At 38.3% G+C, this 23,641-nt stretch overlaps 1 protein-coding gene across 5 annotated transcripts in view; it reads right to left on the bottom strand.

Annotated features, from left to right (window-relative positions):
- Nucleotides 1-9,576: 9,576 nt before the first annotated feature.
- Nucleotides 9,577-23,641, bottom strand: part of sema3d (sema domain, immunoglobulin domain (Ig), short basic domain, secreted, (semaphorin) 3D) — a 34,313-nt gene continuing 20,248 nt past the window's right edge. For all 5 annotated transcript variants that reach the window (XM_056766390.1, XM_056766389.1, XM_056766387.1 and 2 more), the window contains 12 exons: nt 22,624-22,752; nt 20,798-20,940; nt 18,830-18,944; nt 18,403-18,472; nt 18,073-18,217; nt 17,602-17,824; nt 17,308-17,396; nt 17,180-17,221; nt 15,853-16,010; nt 14,709-14,773; nt 14,428-14,564; nt 9,577-10,652 (listed from right to left, as the gene is read on the bottom strand). In XM_056766390.1, the coding sequence (XP_056622368.1) occupies nt 10,284-10,652; nt 14,428-14,564; nt 14,709-14,773; nt 15,853-16,010; nt 17,180-17,221; nt 17,308-17,396; nt 17,602-17,824; nt 18,073-18,217; nt 18,403-18,472; nt 18,830-18,944; nt 20,798-20,940; nt 22,624-22,752 (1,685 nt within the window). In that variant the 3' untranslated portion in view covers nt 9,577-10,283. The remainder of the gene's footprint in view (nt 10,653-14,427; nt 14,565-14,708; nt 14,774-15,852; nt 16,011-17,179; nt 17,222-17,307; nt 17,397-17,601; nt 17,825-18,072; nt 18,218-18,402; nt 18,473-18,829; nt 18,945-20,797; nt 20,941-22,623; nt 22,753-23,641) is intronic.

Here is a 23,641-nt window from a genome sequence, read left to right as displayed (position 1 = left end):
TGCTGAAGAGAGAAGCGGTGATGACCATCTGCACGGACATCAAACAAACTGCCATCTGCTTTAGATTATTGCAACCGAAGCAGACCACCAATAAACCAGCCAGAGAAAGACCTGGCACGCTCGCAGACCTCATCAATCAATTCACTTCTCTCACATCTACCCTAAAAACTGTCTCCCACCTGTGTTGTGGGCACAGTTGTTTTTTATTGTGTTTTGTTTCTGGCATTGTGTATGGAACAACTGCACCCCCCGGCAATATATCTCATTCTCTCTAAATTGCTTTTGTTTAAATCCTATATGGATAGCTCATATTTATTTCCGTGCAGGTTTTCTATTTCAACAAATGGTTGTAATGGTACCCTTCTAGTTTCATTAAGGACACAATGGAAATAAAAACATCTGTTCACTCTCACACAGTAATGAGTGCTGATAAATCAGTGTTTAGAGAGATCCATTGAGATGACATGAGACGTCTCCGTTCACTTAAAAACAAACTGTTAGTCACACTCACAGTTATCAGTGTCATTGGTAAGTGATGATGGCGCGGGGGGAATAGATTGTGTTTTTGGAACGTTAAAAACTCAACCCTGACCGCCGCTGTGAGCTTTGGGGATGTAATGAATGGGCTCATCAAATCTCTACTCCATTACAACATTTGATCATTTAAACCATCAGACACTTTAAACCAGTTCATGTGTTACAATAAATATCCCACTGGGGAAAGTTACTTGTCCTTACAATTGCTCAGTGACAACGGCTCACAACAACTTGCTTATCACTCCTTGCAGGGATTCAAACCTACAACCTTTTAGTTTCTGAACCAGAATCTAAACAAAACTGTACAACACTTTAAAAAAATATCAGAGCCCAAGTTCAAATGTATCTATATTCTTTAATTAACTCAGATGAGGTTTCATACATTTCAATGGTCTTTTCAACAGTGCGTTTGTGAAATTCACTTGTTATAAAACTTTAACTGAGTCACAATTTTTTTGAGAGTTATAGAAATAACGCAGCTAATAATACAAACATGTTTGGAGGAGATTTCTGGACAGGATTAGTCTCGTTCCTAAACCCTGGAGTACAGGTTTATGTATACATAGCCTACAGTATCTCACTGAAGTGACATTTTTGTAAATATTGTATTATATATTTTCATGTGACAGCACTGAAGAAATGACACTTTGCCACAATGTCAAATAGTGAGTGTACAGCTTGTATAAGAGTGTAAATTTGCTGTCCCCTCAAAATAACTCAACTCACAGCCATTAATGTCTAAACCGCTGGCAACAAAGTGAGTACACCCCTAAGTTAAAATGTCCAAATTGGGCCCAATTAGCCCTTTTCCCTCCCCGGTGTCATGTGATTCGTTAGTGTTACAATGTCTCAGGTGTGAATGGGGAGCAAATTTTGACGGCAAATAACACTGTTATACAAGCTGTACACTCACTACTTTACATTGTAGCAAAGTGTCATCTTCAGTGTTGTCACATGAAAAGATATGATAAAATATTTACAAAAATGTGAGGGGTGTACTCACTTATGTGAGATACTGTATATATTCAAACATTTTTGCACAGTGCAAAAAGACAGCGAGTTTAACAGATTCACATTAAACCACATTGTATAACTTACTGCGTGAGACAAATAAATATCTTAAATCTTGAATAGGAAATAAATAGAGTACTTTGAGACAAAAAAGTCCACAATCAAGCTGGTGGGCAAACTGAAAAAAAAGCAATCTTTTTGTAATCATGACTGGCATATTCGTAAAGAGATTAAACTGAAGCAATGTTAGGGTCGAGTTGTTGGTGGTAAATTTAAGATATTTTGGTATTATGTGTAAACACGAACCTCACAGAATCACGACGGTAAATCACTTCTAAAGATGCTGTATAATGAAAGCGGTTCATTTGTGTCGTCAGCCAGCGGGTAGCATTTACCTAATGAAACAACACATGCTGAGTGTTTCTCTTGGCACGTTGGTTTACTTAGCTGGGAGGATGCTTTTATTTAACATTCATGCTGATTCCAGCACGCTGTGGATTTAAACAAATTAGCAATTTTCTACAGAAGCATTTTTGGAGGCTTTTCACAATGAAGGCCTTTATTTAAAGTGATTTTATGAAAAAATATTCAAATTAATTTACCCAATTCTCATTAATTGTTAGTTATACAGATTAACGCGCACACACACACACACACAACATCAAGTCTAATAAATAAATAAAAACTAGATATATAATAAGACGTAAGAGGATTGTGTCTATGGAATCACTGCCACATTTTTCATTCTGTAAAAAAGATAAATCAAAATATTTTTGAGAGTTATAGAAATAACACAGCTAATAATACAGACATGTTTGGAGGAGATTTCTGGACAGGATTGGTCTCTTTCCTGAACCCTGGAGTGCAGGTTTATGTGCTGCCTGAGGTTTGGCGCTTGAAATGATACCACAGAGATAAAAGACTTGGACCAAAAGTCGTGACCACTATCAGCTGACCCACCTCCGCATAATACTTTAGCTTCCAGTCACCCATTTGCCGTATCATTTTATCATCAAATATTAAAGGTTCTATTCATGCCCGTTACGTGCAAGTCTATCCGGGATAAAATCTCTTCATAACATCTTTACAGACTTGAACCCATTTCTCATAAATGAACACATAATGAGTTAAAATTAAGGTTAATAATCTTGATAATGTAATATGTTGATCATGTGAAACATTTCTTCCCTCATACATTGAAATATTTTACAGACATCTCCTCTGTAAATGTCAAATTTCTTCACAAACTATTGAATATGACATGATGATTTACGACATTTTTACATGCACTGGGTATATTCAAAAACATCAAATGCTGAACTTTGCATATGACTGCTGTTGGTCCGTATGTTGATATGTTCCAGAAAAGTGTATCGTGACCCATGGATCAAACTCATATTGTGACTAAGCCCTCCCCTGACCCACAAGTCACCCTTCTGGAAATATCTTCAGGAAAATGAATAAAACACACACAGGCTTAAAACAGTCACACTAATTTCGATCAAGTATTTCTAAATCAGATTTCTGAAGAGGATAAAAATGTCCTCTTGTCACCCACTCTCCAGGAATAAGATACAGAAAAAAGAAGCGATTGAACGAGAGAAAGGAGTAAGTGATAATGTAAGATAAAATCTGACACCTTCTCTGCAGTGCGCTCCAGAAACATGCTACCAGTCAATGTGCTTTTCATTCCAGCGCAGGAGAAAATCTGATCTCACCCTAAAGTGATGGAGAGCGTATTAATGATCAATAAATCACAAGAACACACTTGTGTTGTTTAGTCTTTGAGACACAACAACCTGAAGAGAAAATCTAATGCTGGTTTGTGATCGCCTACAATATGTGTGTCTGTTTGTTAGCCCTTTATTCGATTTGTCTACCCTCTCTTATCAAAGCTATTAAAATGGTTTTAATACAACAATATCATGTACAGTATCATGCAGTACTCTCAGAATGTATCTGAAATACAGGCATGGCTCAAAACAGCATAAATATCAAACACAAACACAACATTTGAAGGAAATACTCATGTATTATTATTAAGGAAATGAATACACCAATGACTACATACCCACCCTGTGATAAAATCCAGTTGTAGATGACATACATGTATCATCTTACCAGAGCAGATGATCATTCTTCACAATCTCCTGGTGAAAGCAAACCATTACACAGCAGTTCAGTCAAAATGTGATACCACAGCCACACTCTTTATTGTGTCTCTTGCATTAATAGTGTTACGTGTAATATTTAGGAGGATCTATTGACATAAGTTGGAAGAATGGAATGCGGAAGTAACTCGTGTCATGGAGCGCTCTAGAATTTCAAACTTTGCATTGAAGCCCTTTCACTGTTTCCCAAACACATTCGTAGGCGAGTTGATAAAATATATCTCTGTAAATCTGTTGTTTTATTATAAGGATGTTTTTTAAACAAAATATTGTATGCCACAGTATGAAATTAAATCCTTACATGTTTATAGATTATTAAAATGTGTTTGTGTACCTCTGTATGCAAGACAAAACATACGATTGTACACTGAAGTTTATTTGTCCTTCTATCTGAACGATTAAATCAATATCTACATTATCATTATAATGCAACATTAATACAGAGACATGATGCCAATGTACAGTCTATGCAGGAATACTTTTCTGGTGGTTCTGCCAATAGTAATGGCAGTAAATAATTTACCATTACTAGTAGTCAGTACAAAACACATCATAAAGCCATAAGATTTTCTAACTATGGCACATAAACTATTCACGTACCAATTTGTTTATTCATTTTGAAAAAGCCCCAATTTCTGAAGAACCTTGCAAGATTTTCTCCACCTTTCAACAATGTCCATAATGACAACAACATATTTAATACTTGATGTTTCTGACTGAAAAGATGTAGAAAACCCAGATAACAAAAGAATGAGCGACAGCATTCAATTCTCTATTGTATTTTTTTCAGAAAGAAAGCATTTCTTCAGCAGAGCCAATGGAATACGTATGATATTATGAATGTATTAAACACTCACCGTAGCACACGGCACGGATACAATGGCAAGACGTTTGAATAAAATTATCTCTGACATGCACTGAGAGGTTCATTGTGGACTCAACAGCGTAGCTCTGAACATTTGCCAAAACAATGTCAAACTTCACTAGTCTGCAATTCACGAGCTAACATTCCCAAACCTAATCTGAGCTGTGCATGCACACGTACTGCACACTTTCAAGTCTGATGGAACTGCCTGTTGCTGTATATTTCTCAATGTGTTTAGTAAAACACAACAACTGCACCATTGCATATTTGTACAAATCTGTCCAAGGAGGGCTTGGAATAATTTTTTAAGTTATTTCTAAACGACCAATGTTTACTAGTGAGTTATAGGGGTGCTTTAAAGAAGAAGAAAGAAGAAAACCTTGTACACACTACCAGCATGGTGTGCTTCAGATTGTATTTTTGTCATTATGTTATTTATATGTTTATTGTTTATGTCGCTATAGATCTTTTTTTTTAACTTTGTTTCCTCAACTTAAACTTATTTTCCACCATCGTGTTGAATCGTTCTCATTGCATAATCGTTCCACTTCGTGCCGACGCGGTAAACTAAAGCCTTGTGTAGGACCCTAGCGAACCTAGTTTCCATTATTATGAATGACCTATAGATTCATTTTAACTATAATATTGTACTTTTTTGCAAGAAAACCTAACTCATATATTTAGACTAGTTATATGTAAAATTCCTTGCATCTGGAGAAATACATCTGATTTGTATCTGACAGACATTTTTAGGTAGTTTACTAAATATAAGTATTATTTTGTTTGTCGTTTTTATTACAGAACATCGGTAGACTCTTACCAGAATGGTTTTCTAATGTTTCCAGCATTATACTTAAGTAAATATCATTATATTTGGTAAAAGAATTTCTGGTTCAACTTTATCTGTTTTCAGCGATCCACGGTAAAGCTACCCACAGTGTTAAAGCTGACCACTTCAAACCAAAATGAAATATGAGCAAATAATCACATATAAATTCATGAAACGAGGATCGTAACGCGATCAGAACTACAACGCCAGACCCCTGTCCTTTCACATTTCAAAAACGTCAAACAATACGAACACGATTACTACCAAACCCACCACAAAATCCACCATTCTTTCATCTTTCAAAACATCTACAGAGCGAGCCAAAATATTGTCAGGTAAAAGCCAACCGGCATCCTCCGTCAACTTTGATGTCGGTGACACGCGTACCCTACCCCGAGGCTTCCCGCTGAACCTAAATCAACAAACGTTTACTCATAATGTGTGATCAAGACCGGGGAGAACTGAATTCAGATGAGCACATGTGCGAGCTGTAACCCAATCCTCAACCATTCGACCCCTGAACTCCAAATCTCCATCTTTGGCGAAATCAATGAAGGCAATTATGAGTTCACATACCTATGCGCAATCTCTCTCCAGGTATATTTGACAGAATTTTACTGTAATTACTTGCAGACTATTCGTTTTTTGGTACAGTGGGCCGCAAGTAATTCTTGACAGGTATGGTACAGTCCCGTGGTGTATGTCTTAAACCAGCTGGGACCTGTTATACTAGAGATAGGAAATTAAAAAGCAGCTTAAATACAGACACACGAATGTTTCCTGTGAATGAAGACATCACTCTATACCTGTGTGTGATCGGCGTGTAGTGGCAGATCTCAGGCGCAGGAGCACCAGGTATAAATCAGATGTGAGCCGCACAGGTAGTTATTACCCCCTCAGAGGTAACAACTGTTTCTCTCTGTGTCATACATTCCTTCTGCCCACTTTCCCCCAGGACACAATCAATAACCCCGACACGGCTTAAAGGACGCTTCTATCTCTCTCTTTTTATCTGTCAACGCCGTGGTATACATCTGGAAGAACGTAATTGCCCTGTAATATTCTGCCAAACGTACCCTGTACCTCCTTGATATCTGAATCCTGTATGCGTGTCCGTGGCATTTGTTTTGATAAGTCAATTCTGCCAGCTCCTGTTTCAACTCATACAAACATTCCCCTGCTGCTATTTATGTAAAACAAATTTAACATGTCAAAAAAAAACAAGAATAACTGCACGGACTTTATACAATGAAAAAATGTACACTTTGAATATATTTTAAGTCACTCTAGATTAAATTTTCGGTCAAAATGTGCAAATGTAATACAAATTTATTCGGCGACACAATGTTTAACACGTGAACAAGCATCACCCGCACTTTATGCTTCAAGTTTCCTTTTACTCCCTTTAGGTTCAGCAAACCCGCTCGAAACGGACAGACTCCTCATTTGTAGACACCAGAACAATATAACAGTGTTCTGTTTAATGCTCTTAATTTGATATGGAAATAAGAAAGGCCTAAATTTAGGAATACGAATAACATCTGATCACAACCGAGCTCTTGTTTTTGTTTGGATTCGTTTTTGGTTCTGATAAGCGGTAGTGAAGATTTGTTCCGAGTAATAAATAAACAATGAAGCTTGAAAAGCTCTCAAACACATGACCTGAAATATTCATCAGCTTTGTTAACATGGAGGGAGAGAATGCTGTGATAAACTCAAAGCTAAGAACCTGAGATAAGTTCAGTCCTTTGGTTACAACCTGCTAAACAATTACTGTAATTTAAATAAAAGTTTTCAGTGATCGAGCAACACCTTCATCGAGCATGAAGAACATGTGAACATCCAAATGAGTAAGGGCTGTAAGCCGTTCCCTTGTTTCTTCCCTCCACAAGCTTTCCGGAACACCGCAGGCTTGCCGCAAGGAATGTGCAAACCCTGTGTGCCGGATGCACCGCAGGAGCGAATCGCATAAAATAACGTTACAAAATTAGTGATGATACATCCGCAAATGAGTCCGACTCAAAAACACATACCACACCTGGAACAGAAGCAACTGTTAGGAAAATGCTGCTGGAATGTTTGTGAGAAGCTCTCGCTCCAGGTCTCAATTTGTCCGTGTCGTTTAGAGGACATCATCATCGCGTGCCCGGTGTCCAGTGGGAGTAAGGTGGGAATACACAAACATGAAAATGCTGTCATAAAATGCTGCCCGGGTTGGAAGCTCATTTGATTTTGAAACACAGCAAATGGGTTTGTTGTTTACTTCCAAGCCAAATCAGAGTCCAACACAATTTTGCCTGGCTGCCGGAAAACATCTTTGCTCATAAATGGTCAGCATTCATGATAAGATATGCAAGAGCCAGTTTAGTCCTGACATGCCGTTTCCAATAGAATAAAATGAATTTAACGGATATGCAAGAGACATTGCCCATCGAGACAGGTGCTTTTAGGGAACAGTTCACCCAAAAACGAAAATTTTGTCATCATTTACTCTCAATCTGTATAAATTTCTTAGTTCTGATGAATACCGAGAAAGGTTTATGGAAGAATGCTTGTAACCAAACAGTCACTGGTCACCATTGACTATCATAGTGGGAATAATAACAATGGTAGTCAAGTGCCCTAGAACGGATTGCTTTCCTACATTCTTCAAAATATCTTCTTTTGTGTTTAACAGAACAGAGAAATGTTTTAAGCAAAATTTCCAAATATTTCTTTTTGACTCTTTAAGTCATGTTGAAATGACGGTACTTACTTTAAATACAATTTTCAAATGCAATAACTTTCCAGCAACCCAATCCAGACGATTATTAGCGAAGAAACTCGTCTGTATAGATGTCATGGATTGTCTAATCTATCCAATCTCTCTCTCTCTCTCTCGTGCACTTTCTGTCTGCCTCTCTGTTTCTGTCCGTCCGCAGCCCGCGCCACCTGTGACCCACCATGACTTAAAGTAGAAAGTCTCCTTTAATAGAAGCTCTTGTATGGTTAAAGATCTCCAGCGATCACCTCTACAGGAGGGCATTCTGGAGAGAAAATATTACTTTCTGCTTGTCTTGGCCATAGCAGGAGGTGCAGGAAGAGAGAGCGCCACTTCCCGAGACTTTAGCACTGATAAATGAGTTTTCCCATCAGCCAAGAAGCAGTCATTTCCCCTTGACTGCGCTCCCTATGTGGCTGTCACTGCCATCGCCGGCCGTGCCCCGGCTCAGACAGAAAAACCTCTCTGTCAAAGTTCTGATGGATCTTCTGCTATTATTTATTTATTTTACACAGTTCATTCAAGCCTTGCTTCTAATAAAGTTCATCTCTAATACTGAAACAGAAAAAGAGCTGTTCGTTTGCATGTGCGCGTGTGTTTGTAAGCATGACCTGTTGACATTGACTTCCTCCGGGGGCATCACATGCACTATTGACCAAATGAGAGGAGATGAGAAATCCTGACGGGAGAGGAGCGCTGACCTTGAAAACACACACCCACACAGAGACACACACAGACACACACAGCTCCAGGCAGTGAGGTTATCTGAGGTCAGGAGGTATTGTAAAATATGTGTGTGGAGTTCATACTCTTTCTAATCTGATTTGAGGCAGGTTGACCTTAAGAGCACCCGCTGCCCAGTGATGGCATCTCTCACATCAATCATAATAGTGCCGCTGCGTGACTCTTGTTTAGAAGTGGAGTCATGGTATATCATATGCGATACAACTGGGCTTGCTTCTGTATGTCTATTTGGACTGAAACATAATGACAGCAGTATCTATGTATATTATAGACATTATGGCCCAGAAGCACGCCCGTTTCTGTTTTTATTTATTTAATTTTAATCTTAAACATATATAATTAAACCTTAAGGATATTTGTTTAACATTAAATTGGTTATAAATATATATATATTTTGGAACAGGAAATGTTTCAGGACCAGCGCTAAACAAGTGTGGTTTATTTCATCCCACATGGTTTATACATAATAACTTAAAGGACTCAAATTTTTACTTTCAAATTTTCAATATCTTGATTTCTACGCTATGGAATTTCATATTTTATTTTATATCACAAACTAAAAAATAATACTTTTTTAATGTTATTCTTTTAAATACTATAAAATAACACTCATTGTCAGAGAGTAAAGTTCATATTTTGTACATTCCTTACTGCACAGTTAAGTGGAAATACAAAAGATTTTATTTTAATAACATTGTTATTTTAAATAGCCTCTTAAACAAACAACCTACAGTAAGACACATTGCAAACATACAAAAATAATGTCCTTTACATGATGTAACGTCGATGCTTGGTTATAATGGTAGACTCGGAAGACAAAAAAAAAACAGTCAATTATAGTAAGCATGCACAATTTCATGTACAAAAAATAATAATATTTACATGCATTCAACATGAATGCGTTTAGTTCTTGATTAAAATTAAGACATAACGAACTGGTGCTTTGAAAGACCATCATCCAGATGTTACCAGTGAGAATAAAGACTCGACGACCCCTGTGTGTATACGATTATAGGTTATAGAAGTCAAGGAGGCTTGAAGTTTAGTATGCCATGGTCTACTAGTCCAATGCGGCTTTAATAAACCTCGAGATTGGGACATATTTCAAAAAGAAATCAAGTTGACTTCTGGTCACATACACATTTATTGTACGAAGCTTAATTTGTAAATGGTACATTTGGATCATTTAACTGAAACCAAATGATGCAAATTCTTGTTTTATAAACAAGACTCTTTCTATTTGGTACTGAATTCAAAAGGCAGCTCATCCACACTACTTGGTGAACATTGTGACCCATTCTAACCTCACAACCGAATCCAACACTGGCCGCTCTCTTAGGCAGGCACTGTTATGACTGGCACCCCCTAGTGGTGACGCCTGTTCCTGTTTTTGCGAAACTCCTGCGTGTGTTTCCATTTGCCCTTCTGCTTCTGCTTCTTCTCTCTGTGCCAGAGCGTTTCACAGTACTCATCTATAGAGCGTGCGGAGCCGCTCAACACACGCAGGTAATCCTTATAAAGCTGCCGTTGTTCGGCCGGGTTTTCTGACGATCCCTGCAAACCCGAGTGTCCTTGAATTTGCCCGCGTTCCAGGACGTGAAGGGAGACCTGGAGAAGCGTGCGGGTGAAGCTGTGTTCCTGGGAGGTGCAGAAGTACGAACCTGCATCCCCGCGCTGGAGCCAACGAATCAGCAAACCCCGCTCAGTTACGATCATCCGTTCATCTGGTTTGATCTGCAACGACGGACACAATTAATTTTTATTACAAAATAAATCACACTGCTCATAATCAGCATTCAGGGAGCCCCAAGAGGAGAATTCATGTGTCATTCGGTGGGTTTCTCCTCATAAATCATTCAGCTCAAAAGCACCGCAGAGCCCAGGAGACCACAGTGAGACTCTCTCAAGGTCAGAGATCGGTCTTTAACCTCTGCGCTCTGATTCCTCCTGACCTCACATTAAGCCATGTGATTGATCATTAGAGTCTTATTAGACAAATCAGACAAGCTGATCACGTTAATGCTAGCGAGAGAGAGAGAGAGAGAAGTGGGATGGGAGAAGGTGGGCTGACATGCCCTTGGTCTTGAGGAAATCCAGAGTCCAAAATGAACGAAAAGGTGTTCAATGATCGGGTTTGATTTATATCCACTGTGTGTGTCTTTTTCTAATAAAAATACACTGTAAGACTGCACAATCTGTCAACGTTTATTTTCAACTTTTAGACAAATAAAGACAAATGTCAGTCTGGGCTGATATCTCTATCTCTGTCTTTGCCTTCTCCTTTTCCTTCTTCCACATATATTTATTTTCCCAATATCCGCTTTACTATCTCATCTATCTCCTCCTTTCCGTTACTCTCCGTCTTCCCTCACTCTTTCATTTTTGTGGTTATCTGTGTTTTTGTGCCTGCTGATTTCTCCTGCTAGTCACGCCGTCGTCCTGGACTAAATCAATACAGCTGTGCTGTACAGAACGGAGGGAAACGAAGCTTCAAAGCATACCGGACCCCTGTAAAACACACATCCACTGAGACGTACCGCTGCATTGACATATGCTAATCCATCTGCCATCTGAAAAACACATAAGACCACGCAGAAGCTACGATCGTGCCAAACATCTATTTAAAGCAAAATTCTTAAATCTCCATGTTTGTGAATTGTGCAGTGCGACAGAATTCAAATAAAAGGAAACCGGTGACAACCGAAGCTTAAACAAAAAGAGTCAAGAAGAAACACGTGTGTGTCTCATTGAGATGTTACGGTGTGTTGTATGCCGGCAGTATATCACGGCGTATAACTCTTGCTGAAGGTTTAACTGGGGGCAAGAGGAAACTGGCCTCTGATCACAGACGCAGGTTTAAAAAATGCATCGGGTCAAAAGCATTAAAACCACAATATGGGGCCTCGGTCTGTCTGCGGCTCCTCCGTATAGAACACAGTCTGTCTGCGGGCTCTAAAAATGAGAAAGAGACCCCAAACAATAAAGATCTGTGTCACCATCACAAATACAAGGTGGCCTATCAACGACCCACAATCCTAAGGGAAAGTATCTTTGGTTATAAAAAAGGGGATGAAAACATGAGGCATAAGAGAGAGAGAGAGAGAGAGAAATGAGGAAAGATGAAATGGGAATTGAAAACCAGTTATTAATCATGGTTTTATTTTTATATTGAATAAAATCCTTTATTCATATCAATTCATTTTTTTTATTTGAAGTTATCATTATAATCTGAACGTCTTTTGTTCATTGGACACGTGAATCAACAATCAGCTCCGAATGTCTTGTGACATAACCTTGTAAAACAGATCTTGTTACATACGCTTGTTGGAAAAAGTGTGTTAACAGTATTAACTATATGCGATATCGAATATCATTTTTGGGGCGTTTTATGCTATTTTAATATTCAAATGTCTCTGAGAAGAAACTAAAAAACCTTTTATATATCATTCTGTTAATATGATGGGAATCAATTTTGTTCATCTTTGGTTCAGCTAATTTGCCATTTTGAGTAAAACGGTTCTTTTGTAATGAAGCGCACACAAAAGACTTAAACCAGATGCGATGAGACTTGTATTCCGGTTTCTGCGTGTCAGGTTCGTCATAAAGCTTATTGGATCCAGAATTGTTCAATTCTTCACAATTCACGAGTCACGTTTCCTGAGTATAACACAAACTACAAACAGATATCTGTGTTTACCCTGTCAGCATTCCAATAAACATTCCCATAAACAAAAAAACTTGTTTTCTTTTCTGTCATTTACTGTTGTCTTTTACGAGCCGTAGTGGGGGGGGATGATATTTTAGGATTGCACCCCAGGTGTGAGATAGTGTGTGTGCTGCAGGTGTTTTTAACAGCTGGCCGGTAGGGAGTCTGACGTTTTGTTCTGTGTGAAGGACAGAGCGATAAAACGAAAAGGAGAAGAAGGAAAACAGCGGGAAGAAAACTAAAATAAAACAAATGCACAGCAGGGCTAATGTTTACTCGAGACGTGGGATTTCAGGATCCTTCTGAAAGCAGGAAACTGCGCGTTTCATCTTGAATCGCACCACAGATATGACGTTTGTGCTGCGATTTGACCTTCTGCCTCATGCCTCTGTCATGCCTCCCTATTATTCAACACGTTCTCCTGCTGGGAATAATTGTTGGAGGGATGGATCAATAAATGGATATGCTGATCTACCGTTTCAGAGTCAGGCCTTGGCCTGTCTATTCATCATAGCCGACAAAGACGACACACACACAAAACCAAAGCCACAAGGTTAGAAGGACCCCTGTGTATCTGCACTGTAAACTTTAAACTACAGCACACACAAACAAACATGTGACCCTCCGTATCTACAACACTACACGCACACAGCACCAAGCACACACTACTGCACACAATTGCAACACTACTCTACAGAACAAAGAGTCAGAAGAAAATGTGTGTGGTGAGAATGGGACAGAGATCTAACCACAAAGGAGGTGAAATTCAGTACAACTTGTATAAAAAATAATCGGGCGTGACTCGTCCACTTATCTTTTGTATTTTCATGTTTGTGTTCCCTCAGATCTGTTAATTCACGAGCCTCGGGCCGTTTTCAGAACTACCAGCAGAACAGTTTGAGTTCTCTGTGTCGACACACATTGTTAAGGAATATGATCTGAATTATGCAACATCTACGCACCATGGGGGTTAAGAGTTTCTGTAAATCAGTTTCTGGAGATTGTCCAGTGACTAAGACTGTATGATGCCAAACCACATTATTAGGATGGAAAATATGATAATACACCTAATTTGTACACAACATACACAGTGAATAATTCCTGATGATGAAATACAAGATACTAAAAAGCAATAACAAAATAGTATTGAAGAAAATCTTATAGTACCATCTAAATCCAAGAATGTATGGAGGTAGGGCTGTCAAAGATTAAATGTGATTAATATCATCCAAAATAAAAGATTGTGTTAACATAATATCTGTCTATTGGGCATATTATTTTTTTATTTATGAACACAAAAACATATGCATACATGTATTTATATATACAATAATTGAAATTGTATATATATATATATATATATATATATATATATGTTTATTAATTTATGTTTTTTACTTTTCTTAAGTATATGCATGCATGTGTATGTGTTTATAAATACAATATTAATATGCAAAGTATACAGACATACTATATATTTTGTAAACACAAACTTTTATTCTGGATGCGATTATTTGCGATTAATCCTTTGACAGCTCTATAAGTAAGCAAATTAAAGTGTATCAAATGTTAGAAATGGGCTGAAATCACGAATACTGTGTCACCGTTGGAAAAAAGCATATCCTCGAAGCCCTCCTTTACTGAATAGGGAACATTCATTTTTGGACCCTATTTAGAGTTCAAACTGTTCAGTTGCTACATAACAGACAAAGAAAAAATATTTATATATATTTACAAAAATGTAGGGCAAGAATCACTGAAATGGAGCACATGAGTGTGTATGTAGATGCATGTCAGTGGTACCTCTTGGCGGTTTTCCGCTCCTGGCTTCAGTAAAAACCAGCGGATTTGGGCCTGCTGGGATTTAGAAACGCACTCAAGAAAAGAGGAGTTACTCTCCACTCCGTACATCACCTTCTCCTCCACGTTCCTCCCCAACACTGTTGTGAAAGATGAAGAGAAAGACTGAAAGACTGAAAGGTATTTTTTAGGAGGTCCATTATGTGAGCCCCACAGGACAATGCAGCATCTCAGAACAAAACAGAGCTTTAAGTGCTTTTATGTTTCATGACATGACTTCTTACCATCTTCAGTGTCCCAACAATGGCTGGATGGGTCTCCATGTTTGATGTCTTGTCTTCTGGCCCTCCTGTATGCATAAATACATCACACACAAAAGAACGGTTCAGACTGATTTTTAAAAACCTTATTAAGAACTGCTGCTTAAACAAAAGAAATAAAAGCTTACATGTTCACATTTTGCATCCATTTATCAATTTTCTAGGCAACTGTTCTGTCTAAACTTCAGATGCAGAATTCAACAACAAGACACTTAAATATAAAAAAACTAAATGTGCGGTGTGTTCAATTCAAAATGAGTTGTTTAATTGATTCATAAATTATAAAGAAAACTGACTGGCAAAGACTCTGACTCCACATATTACATTTTACCTCGTTTCAGACGAACACAGAGACAATTCTCATCTTTAACTTGCAGGGAAAGATAAACCTAACATATGACTTCAGAAGACGAGAAATGTAGTGCAATGAGTTGTATAAACAGTTCAGTGGCCGTTCATTGGAACTACATAGACAAGAGCGACCACAGACAAGAAAAACATCCTCAGCTCTTTCTGACGTGTAACAAACAACCAATGATGAATGTGAAACTCTCACGGCAATCTGACACGTCAACAATCCTCAACAATTTACATCTCTCGCCCTCAGCATCCCTCTGTCGCCCTCTCTCTCTCCCTGTAGGACTGACCTGGCCTCCTTGCGTCAGTGTCGGACCGGAACGGCAGGGAGAGAAAGGGCAAGAAAACTTCTCTGGCAGCTCACATACATCATCTCAACAACAAAGCAACTTTAATCAATTTGCCTGTCCGGGCCATTCCCACTACGCCCTGTGGCACAGGAAAATCAAATATTTATCATTTTCTTCTGTGTGCTGAACTCCAGGAAACGACTCACCCTGCAGAAGTAGGTCAGAAAGAGGGCATCACAAAGCTCTCTCTCTTAACTTTCCCCTCTCCCCAAACACCTTGGAGCATCAAACTGCATGCTGTGCACATCTCAGGGATAACGCAGGACATGTGTGGGTGTTTGTGTCGATGCGTGTTTGTGTGCGAAAGAAAACGACTGCTAAACAAAAGTGCTGACTCTTTGAATGTCATGGCTTTACATCGACTCTTTGGGACAATGGCTTTATTGGTCTGTGTGCGTTACCTTTTGGAGGCTGGAATGTATCTGGAGCACTGGGTGCCGTCCCAGGCACAGTACGGGTCTCTAGCCAGACAGCATTCGGCGCAGCCCTGTCCATAAATATGACACCTGTGCAGGGCCACCTGCACCAACCCGTCGCTTCCTCCAACAAACAGCTGCTGCTGCGCGCACACAAACACACAAAGTACTAAACCAGACGCAATGACAAAAAAAGTGCTTACTGGTGCAGCCTTTCTAATAGAGTTATCAGTAAATGTCAGTCGTTTGAAGTTTATTCTGTGCTGTTTTTGCCCAGAATCATCCTCTTAAAACAGCAGGTAAACGTGTGACTATATACTTTATATATATATATTACACAGAAAATAGAAACACAAACTCCGAAAAAGGATGTTGAAATGAAAGCTGTGTATCATGTGGTGTTTAATATGAAGCAGAATCTTTGTTATTTGAAACCCTTTTTTATCTGTTTAACAATTTCCTTCCATTAAAGTAGACCTGTCAAATAATTGATCGCGATTAATCGCATCCACAATAAAAGTTTGTGTTTACATTATATATGTTTGTGCAATGTACATGTGAATTTTGTATAATTAAACACACACATACATGCATATATTTAAGAAAAATATATACGAATTTATAAACATATATAATTTAAATTATAGGTAAATATAAATAAATACATAAATATTTCCTAAATATCAAAATTAATATGCACAGACATATATTCTGTATACACAAACTTTTATCCTGGATGCGATTTATCACGATTAATCATTTGACAAACCTACACTAAAGACACAAAAACATTTCTGCATATAACACTGAAGCTAAACCTGACAAAAGAATTGGCCCTTTGAACTTATTTACCAAAAATATTAGCCAGATGGCTTATTGAAACAACCTTGTGGTTCTAGAGAAAGGAAGAAAGAAGATTTAGGGTTTAGGGTTAAAAGCAATCTTAACCATGAACTTCAGAAGATAACTAGACAAACGGGAGTGCAAAAGACGAATGAAAGGTATGGCACAAGAACAAAAGCAACACACTTATCATAAAACTCTGATAATGAAAAGCTAAACAAAGAAAGTCCTAACACATCAATTTTAAAACAGTGGCTTGAGAACCTTCAGATACGCAGCTGCTAAAACATGACAAATATCCCTGTGATACACCAGAAACAAAAACAGCTTGCTGATAAATTCTCTTGAGTAGAAGTTATAGCCTATGCAAAACAGATCGTGTATTCCCAAGTTGAAGAGTTTAGTTTAATAGAAAAAAGTTTAAAAACTTCAGTTTACTTAAACAAAATTTGAAAACTTCTCGTCTTACCTGTTTTGAGGATATTTCCATGTTGAGGATAGGATTGGGGTTCTGAAAATAATGAATGTATAAATGTCTTAATATGTCTGTGTGTATTAATTTCTTAATGCTTCATGTGTGTACTTTTATAAATTTACCTTGAACACCTGAAGCTCTTCTAAGAGGATCTCCTCTGTGGACCAGTTTTCCTGAGTGATGCTTACAACCTTCAAAACTGAACCTGTATCTGTAAACACACACACACACACACACGTTTGAATTTTCTTGTTTCTCTTCCAAGCTCTACTGCCACCTGCTGGTTAGTCCGCAAGTTATGTCATTTATACTTACATCAAGTCTTATCTACTGTAGAACTTAATTATAAATTAAATTATTGCAAGGCCATGCACTTTCTTGACTTTCATAATATCACAAATCTTGGCTTTTCTTACCAGTGCCCAAAAACATAACAGCATACTGTCCGTCCTCAGCAGACACACGGTCCACGACGATCTGAGTGAGCCTGTACTCTGTGTTGATACGTGTGAAGATGGGTCGTCCCGTTATTGGGTAGACGGAGCGGTACATGAGCGGATGTACTCGTATGAAACTGATGACTTCATCTGGAAAGTCTTTAGTGGTTTTTATATGAGGATCATACGTCCGACTTGGGCACTGTGTCAAAAAAATACAATAAAAAACAAATATATATTGGCATTGATGAATATGCCCTGATACTAATAATGTTACTGTCTTTGACAGCATTAGACATTTTGAGTCATATCCTGCATTTTCAATTATACACAGTATAGACAATATATTCTGTATTTTGTCTCCCTCTAGTGGTGATGTATTAAACTTCATAGAATCAGTCAGGGTGATTCTACATGTAAAAACAAAGGAAAAGACAAAACGTCACTGACAGTGCCTGGTCGTGGATATGGGATGCGGCCTTCATACTCCACCCAGCGATGCTCCGGTCCCTCTTTATGAGCATATGGTCCATTAAACACAGCACGGATATCTTGCATGTTATACACACACACGGCTGATCCTTTAAAGATAGCACTGCAGAACCCAAACACATAAATTGTAAGGAAAATTGGCAACCAGGTTTTTAGCTGTCATATTTAATTGGAAACAGACTTGATAAGGTATTAAAATGATAAGCTAATGATAAACATTTGCCAAATGTTTTAGATTTGAACAAAACCACAAACACTATAGTGATAAAATCTGCAGCTGGATCTTACCTTGTGGTGGTGAACACCGCATACACCATTGGACTTCTCTCATCCCTGCTAGGGAGTAGAAAGACATCCTCTGCAACACACACACAAATACATAAGCACATCACTGAACATTCATTCTTACAATGCCAAGAAAATGTGATGAATCTCAAGTGTGTTTTGAAAAAGAACAGAAGGGAAGTGTGTGTGTGTGTTTGGAAGTTTGCAAACGTGTTTACAGCTCAATTTTTTAAAATGACAAAAACCAACTCATTCATTTTAAATGTGTATTTTAAATATAATACTGTCATAAGATTTGTTTGTGTGAGGGTTAGATTTAGGAGATTTATAGTGAGTCTACTGAGTAAAATGTAAGTCTATTAGTTGTATGATCTTATATATAGTGAAAATATCTATGTGTGATCGAGAGATTACACAACATATCACTCACGGAGCTCGTCGAAGTGTGTATCAACGCCATCAGGTCCGGGGATGGAACACACAAGTCTTGCTTTGAGGAACGTGGTCCATTTATTGGTGAGACTTCTCAAGCCCCCAACATCATTCTGCACACAAACACACAAAATCTTTTAATCTGAAATCTATCTATCTGAGAGCACATCTGTATCATGTTAAGAATTCAAAACTTTATTTCATAGACTTCATAAACAAAAGCTCAATAGTGTGAGGTGTACACCTGCATCTGCCTCTCATTACCGTGACTCATTTCGTTAAGAGTGAGACGACAGAAAACCACACGCTCCTCAGTTACACACATACTCAAGAGGTACACAAACACGCAAATAGAGAGAAAGACACACAAAGGCAAAAGAGAACAATTAACAGATTAGAACGAGGGACGTGAGTTTATAATGGGAATATAACGACCCTTTCCATGAATTCTCCAAGAACAGGTTCACGGATCTCTGGACACACAATAAAGCACACAGAGTTGAAGACGGAGAAAGCATGTTGAGAACACTTAAATGTAGGCTATCTTTTCAATATTGCCAAAAGAGTTTAATCAAAGGACTCCGCCGATTTCACATACACCCACTTTAAGCAGCAAACATATTCCGCCTTCGCCATTGTTATTTTTGAACGACACTTCAGAAAAAGTAGAAAAAGACCTAAAAGAGGTTTAAGAGTGGCGGTCTCTAAATTCTCTAATCTTCAAAGATGCCCTCTCCAGTGTTGGGCCAGTTATCCAGTGAGGAATCTGGCCTCGGATGGCTTTACAGCTCACTCCTAAAGCTATAAAATCCCGCCCGCTTCACAAAGAAGAATTTTGCAATAGGGCTTGGAATTTTTATAGGACAGAGCCTGGGAGGATGAGCCTACAACATCAAGCAAACTGCTCTCTATCTCTGGCAGCTTTTCTTAAATTTGTGGGCTCACAGTTTACACTCTTGCAAGCGTTATAAAAACAAGTTAAAGTACGTTAACAAATAAATGAATGAACAAGACCATGACTCTCTCTGAGTGTGATCTACTGGATATCCTCTGTTTGGTAGGCCCGGTACAATTATGACATTGTAATGTTACTTAAACAATGACAAAGAAAAATGCATCTTTATGGCTTTTCAGCTTTCAGCTAATAAAACTTTTTTTGAGTCAAACACTGCCTCTTTGTGTCTAATCAAGTGCCTACTGTCTTTCCACATGGATTGTGTTTAAAACACATGGCATTGGTTTATATCGCATTCAATGGAAACCATGGGGGCAATTTAGAGTTTTGAAAGGCCAGAAAATTAGAAAATTACTTAAGGTTTTGGCAAGGTACCCAAGATCACATGTTTACAAACAGCAAAATTCCTTAAAGTGGGCATCCTTCCTACACTCCATTAACATGAAAGAGCTGCTTGTGCAATGATCCCATTGCTCGTTTTTGTTTGGAATGACCTAAGGACATTTACATTTATGCATTTGGCAGAAGCTTTGATCCAAATGAACTGACATTGCATTGTATTATACGTTTGTTTCATGACTAGTTGCAATCCCTTGGGATTGAAACCCTGACCTTGGCATTGCTAGTGTCATGCTCTAACCACTGCGCCATACATTTTTAAGATGATGCTCTGAAAAGCATTTTAAACGTTTTAATAGATGGTTTTTATTCTATATTAACTGTGTTTAAACAACATGAGGAACACAGTGGAGTCACTTAGCACTGTTCTGTTACTCCATGAAGGATTTCCACTGTCATCTTGAACAATGACCTGGGCAGCAGCTACACAGCACGCCTCTGATATGATTTACCCCACCTGACAGCGGCGGTTTGGTCGGCTTTCAGTAGATCACATCAAGGGGAGTCTACCAGGAAGCCTCCCTTCCCAGGAGGAGGACATTTAATCTTAAATGCGGGGGAGGGCAGAGATAAAAAAGATAAGGGTAATTCAGTCATTGATCAGTCACTTACTCGGCAGACACGGGCGACACGAGACAGAACGCTTTTGTCCTTTGTGCTTCCATCACGGGACGCCTCTCGGAAGAAGAAGTAAATCTTGTCGTCGTCAGGGTTGTAGGTGTCTGCGATGGGATGGGCAGCAATAAACTTGCCCTCTGTGGGGACAAGAGAGAGAAAAGACGGTCAGATTTAATTTATAACTGACACGAATCCTCCAATCCCTTTATAAGATTTGCAGATAAGTTTTTATATAGCCGAGGAAAAAATAAAGATACCATTCCAAATTTTTATTTAATCTGCATGTCTAGATGTATTGTGCCCATTCCAGCCCATTGTCTGTTTCAACACAATCAAACCTCCGGAGTGACATATCCAACAGCAATGTGAAAGACTGAAAGTATAACAAGACTGATAAAATGGAGGTTATCACACAATAAAATAACTTTAACTTAATAATGTAGAAATAATACTGTTGTATTACGTATAAGTGAATCTGAACTTGTTTTCTTTGCAAAATTCCAGGTCTGAAAAAATACAAAGCGTCTATTATGTTTTTTTACCTGTTTAATTTTTTACAAATAAATGCAAAAAGAAACAGTATTTTCATTCGATATTTTGTAGAAATATTGTTAGAAGTTCACAGAATTAAACAAAAACGATAGTTTTACCTAGAGTAGAAGTACATTTTAAAATCAGAAAAACTGAATTTGAAATGGTCTCAAAAAAATTTCTGCGGCTATAAATGCCCACTGTTTGTGTCTGTGTTACTGTTTAGTGAAAATGGACGGCATTTCAGTTTTGGGCTCAGACCTTACCTCTAATGGGTCTTTATTGTAGGAAAAACTACAATCTAAAACTAGATTTAAACTAAACTAAACTACATTAAATTGATTCAACTGGTAAAAACCCCGGCTGAAACTGAGCGTGCATTAAGGTCTTAATGAGTTAACAAAGAGCACATTATAGTAGACTCTCTATAAGAGACAATACAAGAAGAAAGAAGATAAAAGGAAGATGGAAAATTGAGAGATGCCAGCAGTTGGGTGGTAATTCAGATATGGTTATGAAGAATTACAGCGTTTTTATTCTCAGTCTCCAAACTAAGCACAAAGATTCTACTGTAGTTCTGCCAATGCATCACCAAAAGATATATCACATTACCACATTAGGTTTTTTAAGCATGGGGTAATTTTTCAACATCATTAAGAGGTAGAAATCCAAAAGTAATATTTACAAGTTACATGACATTTTTTATGGGTAGGCTTTATATCTCAAAGCTTGGAGTCGAGCTAATAACAGCAAATGCTCTTCTGTACACACTGGCACAGGTCTGACCAGGCGACGTGTCTGAGGAAATAAACCGACTCATCAAATATTATGACTCTGGCATCATTTCTGTTAATTTGTCAGGATATATATCACGTTTTGGGAACACACCTTAAAGGTGGCCACCCCATTCAGTGCCAAAATAACATTCCCACAGGTTCATGCCAGAATAAATCAAAGTGAGTGACACATGTATATTAATGGCTGCGTATGTCATGGAATCAGTTCTGTAATTTTGGTTTTGCCCATTCTGTGGCAAATAGGTCATGTTTATTTTTGTGTGTGTTTGTGGGGAAAAGATTGTTTCGTTCCATTGGCACAGTCACCCCTTCATCTGAACTTTGCTGAATGTTGTATTTGGAGCTGTTGCTGACAAAAACAATATATATAAATTCAAAAGAAGATACGACATCTTCAATCGCACCACTGAGCTACCATTAAATGGGTTATAAGGTGGGACATCTAAAAGCTATGCTATATAGGGAGGATGTGTTTATAAAATGAAGGCTGACCATAGATCCAGTAGTCTTCAGAGATGTCCGTGCGGATGTACTGCTGGTCAGGGGATGGGCCTAAAGAGCGGCTAAACGTGCTGTCCTTCCCCAGGAAATCCGAAGTGGTGCCAGTGTACAGATACTGATCTGAAAACAGAGAAAGGGAATAAACAGAGGGCTGAGGTCAGTCTGACTGCAATAAAGGAACATTTACTGCGACTGACTGTCTTCTCTTGCCGTTTCCTCACGTTTGATATACAAGTCCAGCTGGGATTGTATGTTCTATAAACAAGTTTGGCAAGACTCTGCAGGATCCATGACAACCAAAGGGTTTATGGACCATATGCTATAAGACTCATTTGGTGATTTCTATCTCCGTTATCATTTGCTGTTTGGAGAAACTCTTAGAATAGCATGGAAGGAAATTTGTATTCGTTCTGAGTTTCTTCCTCATGATTATGTCTGTCAGAGCAAGAAATACACTTAATAACACTGTTTAAGACATGGCTTACCGAAAATAGGTGAACTGTAGATATGACAGCTAGAGTGAAGCAGAATTTGGTCTGTTTCTTTCACAAAGTTATCACATGGTTCCAGAAGAAAAAAATATAGACGAACTGACTTCTTTATAGTGCTATTTTACCCTTTTGGAGCTGGTTACAATATGCTTCTGTCATATAAATAAGAGCAACATGAAATTTTGTACGAAACGCTGGTTTGGAACGACATGGGGTTTAGTAAATGATAGCTGTCATTCTTGGATGAACTATTTCCTTTCAACTTTAGTAAATCGTGTCTTTCCACTGAAACTACATTGTAGCAATCCAGCTCCTGGTAGGAAGTCGATCTATAATGACAAATCACTATAATAAATCAAACTCCGCTCAGCTGGAAAAACCCGGTCTGTACGCTAAAATACCAGCCATTTCATACAAAAATGTAGCACAAGGAAAAAACTGGAAAGTCCGGAATGTTTACAGCTGGTACTCTTGACAGGGTGTGACATTTCTCTACAGCACACCACTGGAAACCAAAG

The sequence above is a fragment of the Triplophysa dalaica genome, chromosome 14 (assembly GCF_015846415.1).
Source record: "Triplophysa dalaica isolate WHDGS20190420 chromosome 14, ASM1584641v1, whole genome shotgun sequence".
Classification (NCBI taxonomy): Eukaryota; Metazoa; Chordata; class Actinopteri; order Cypriniformes; family Nemacheilidae; genus Triplophysa; species Triplophysa dalaica.
This window is presented reverse-complemented; position numbering and strand designations above follow the sequence as displayed.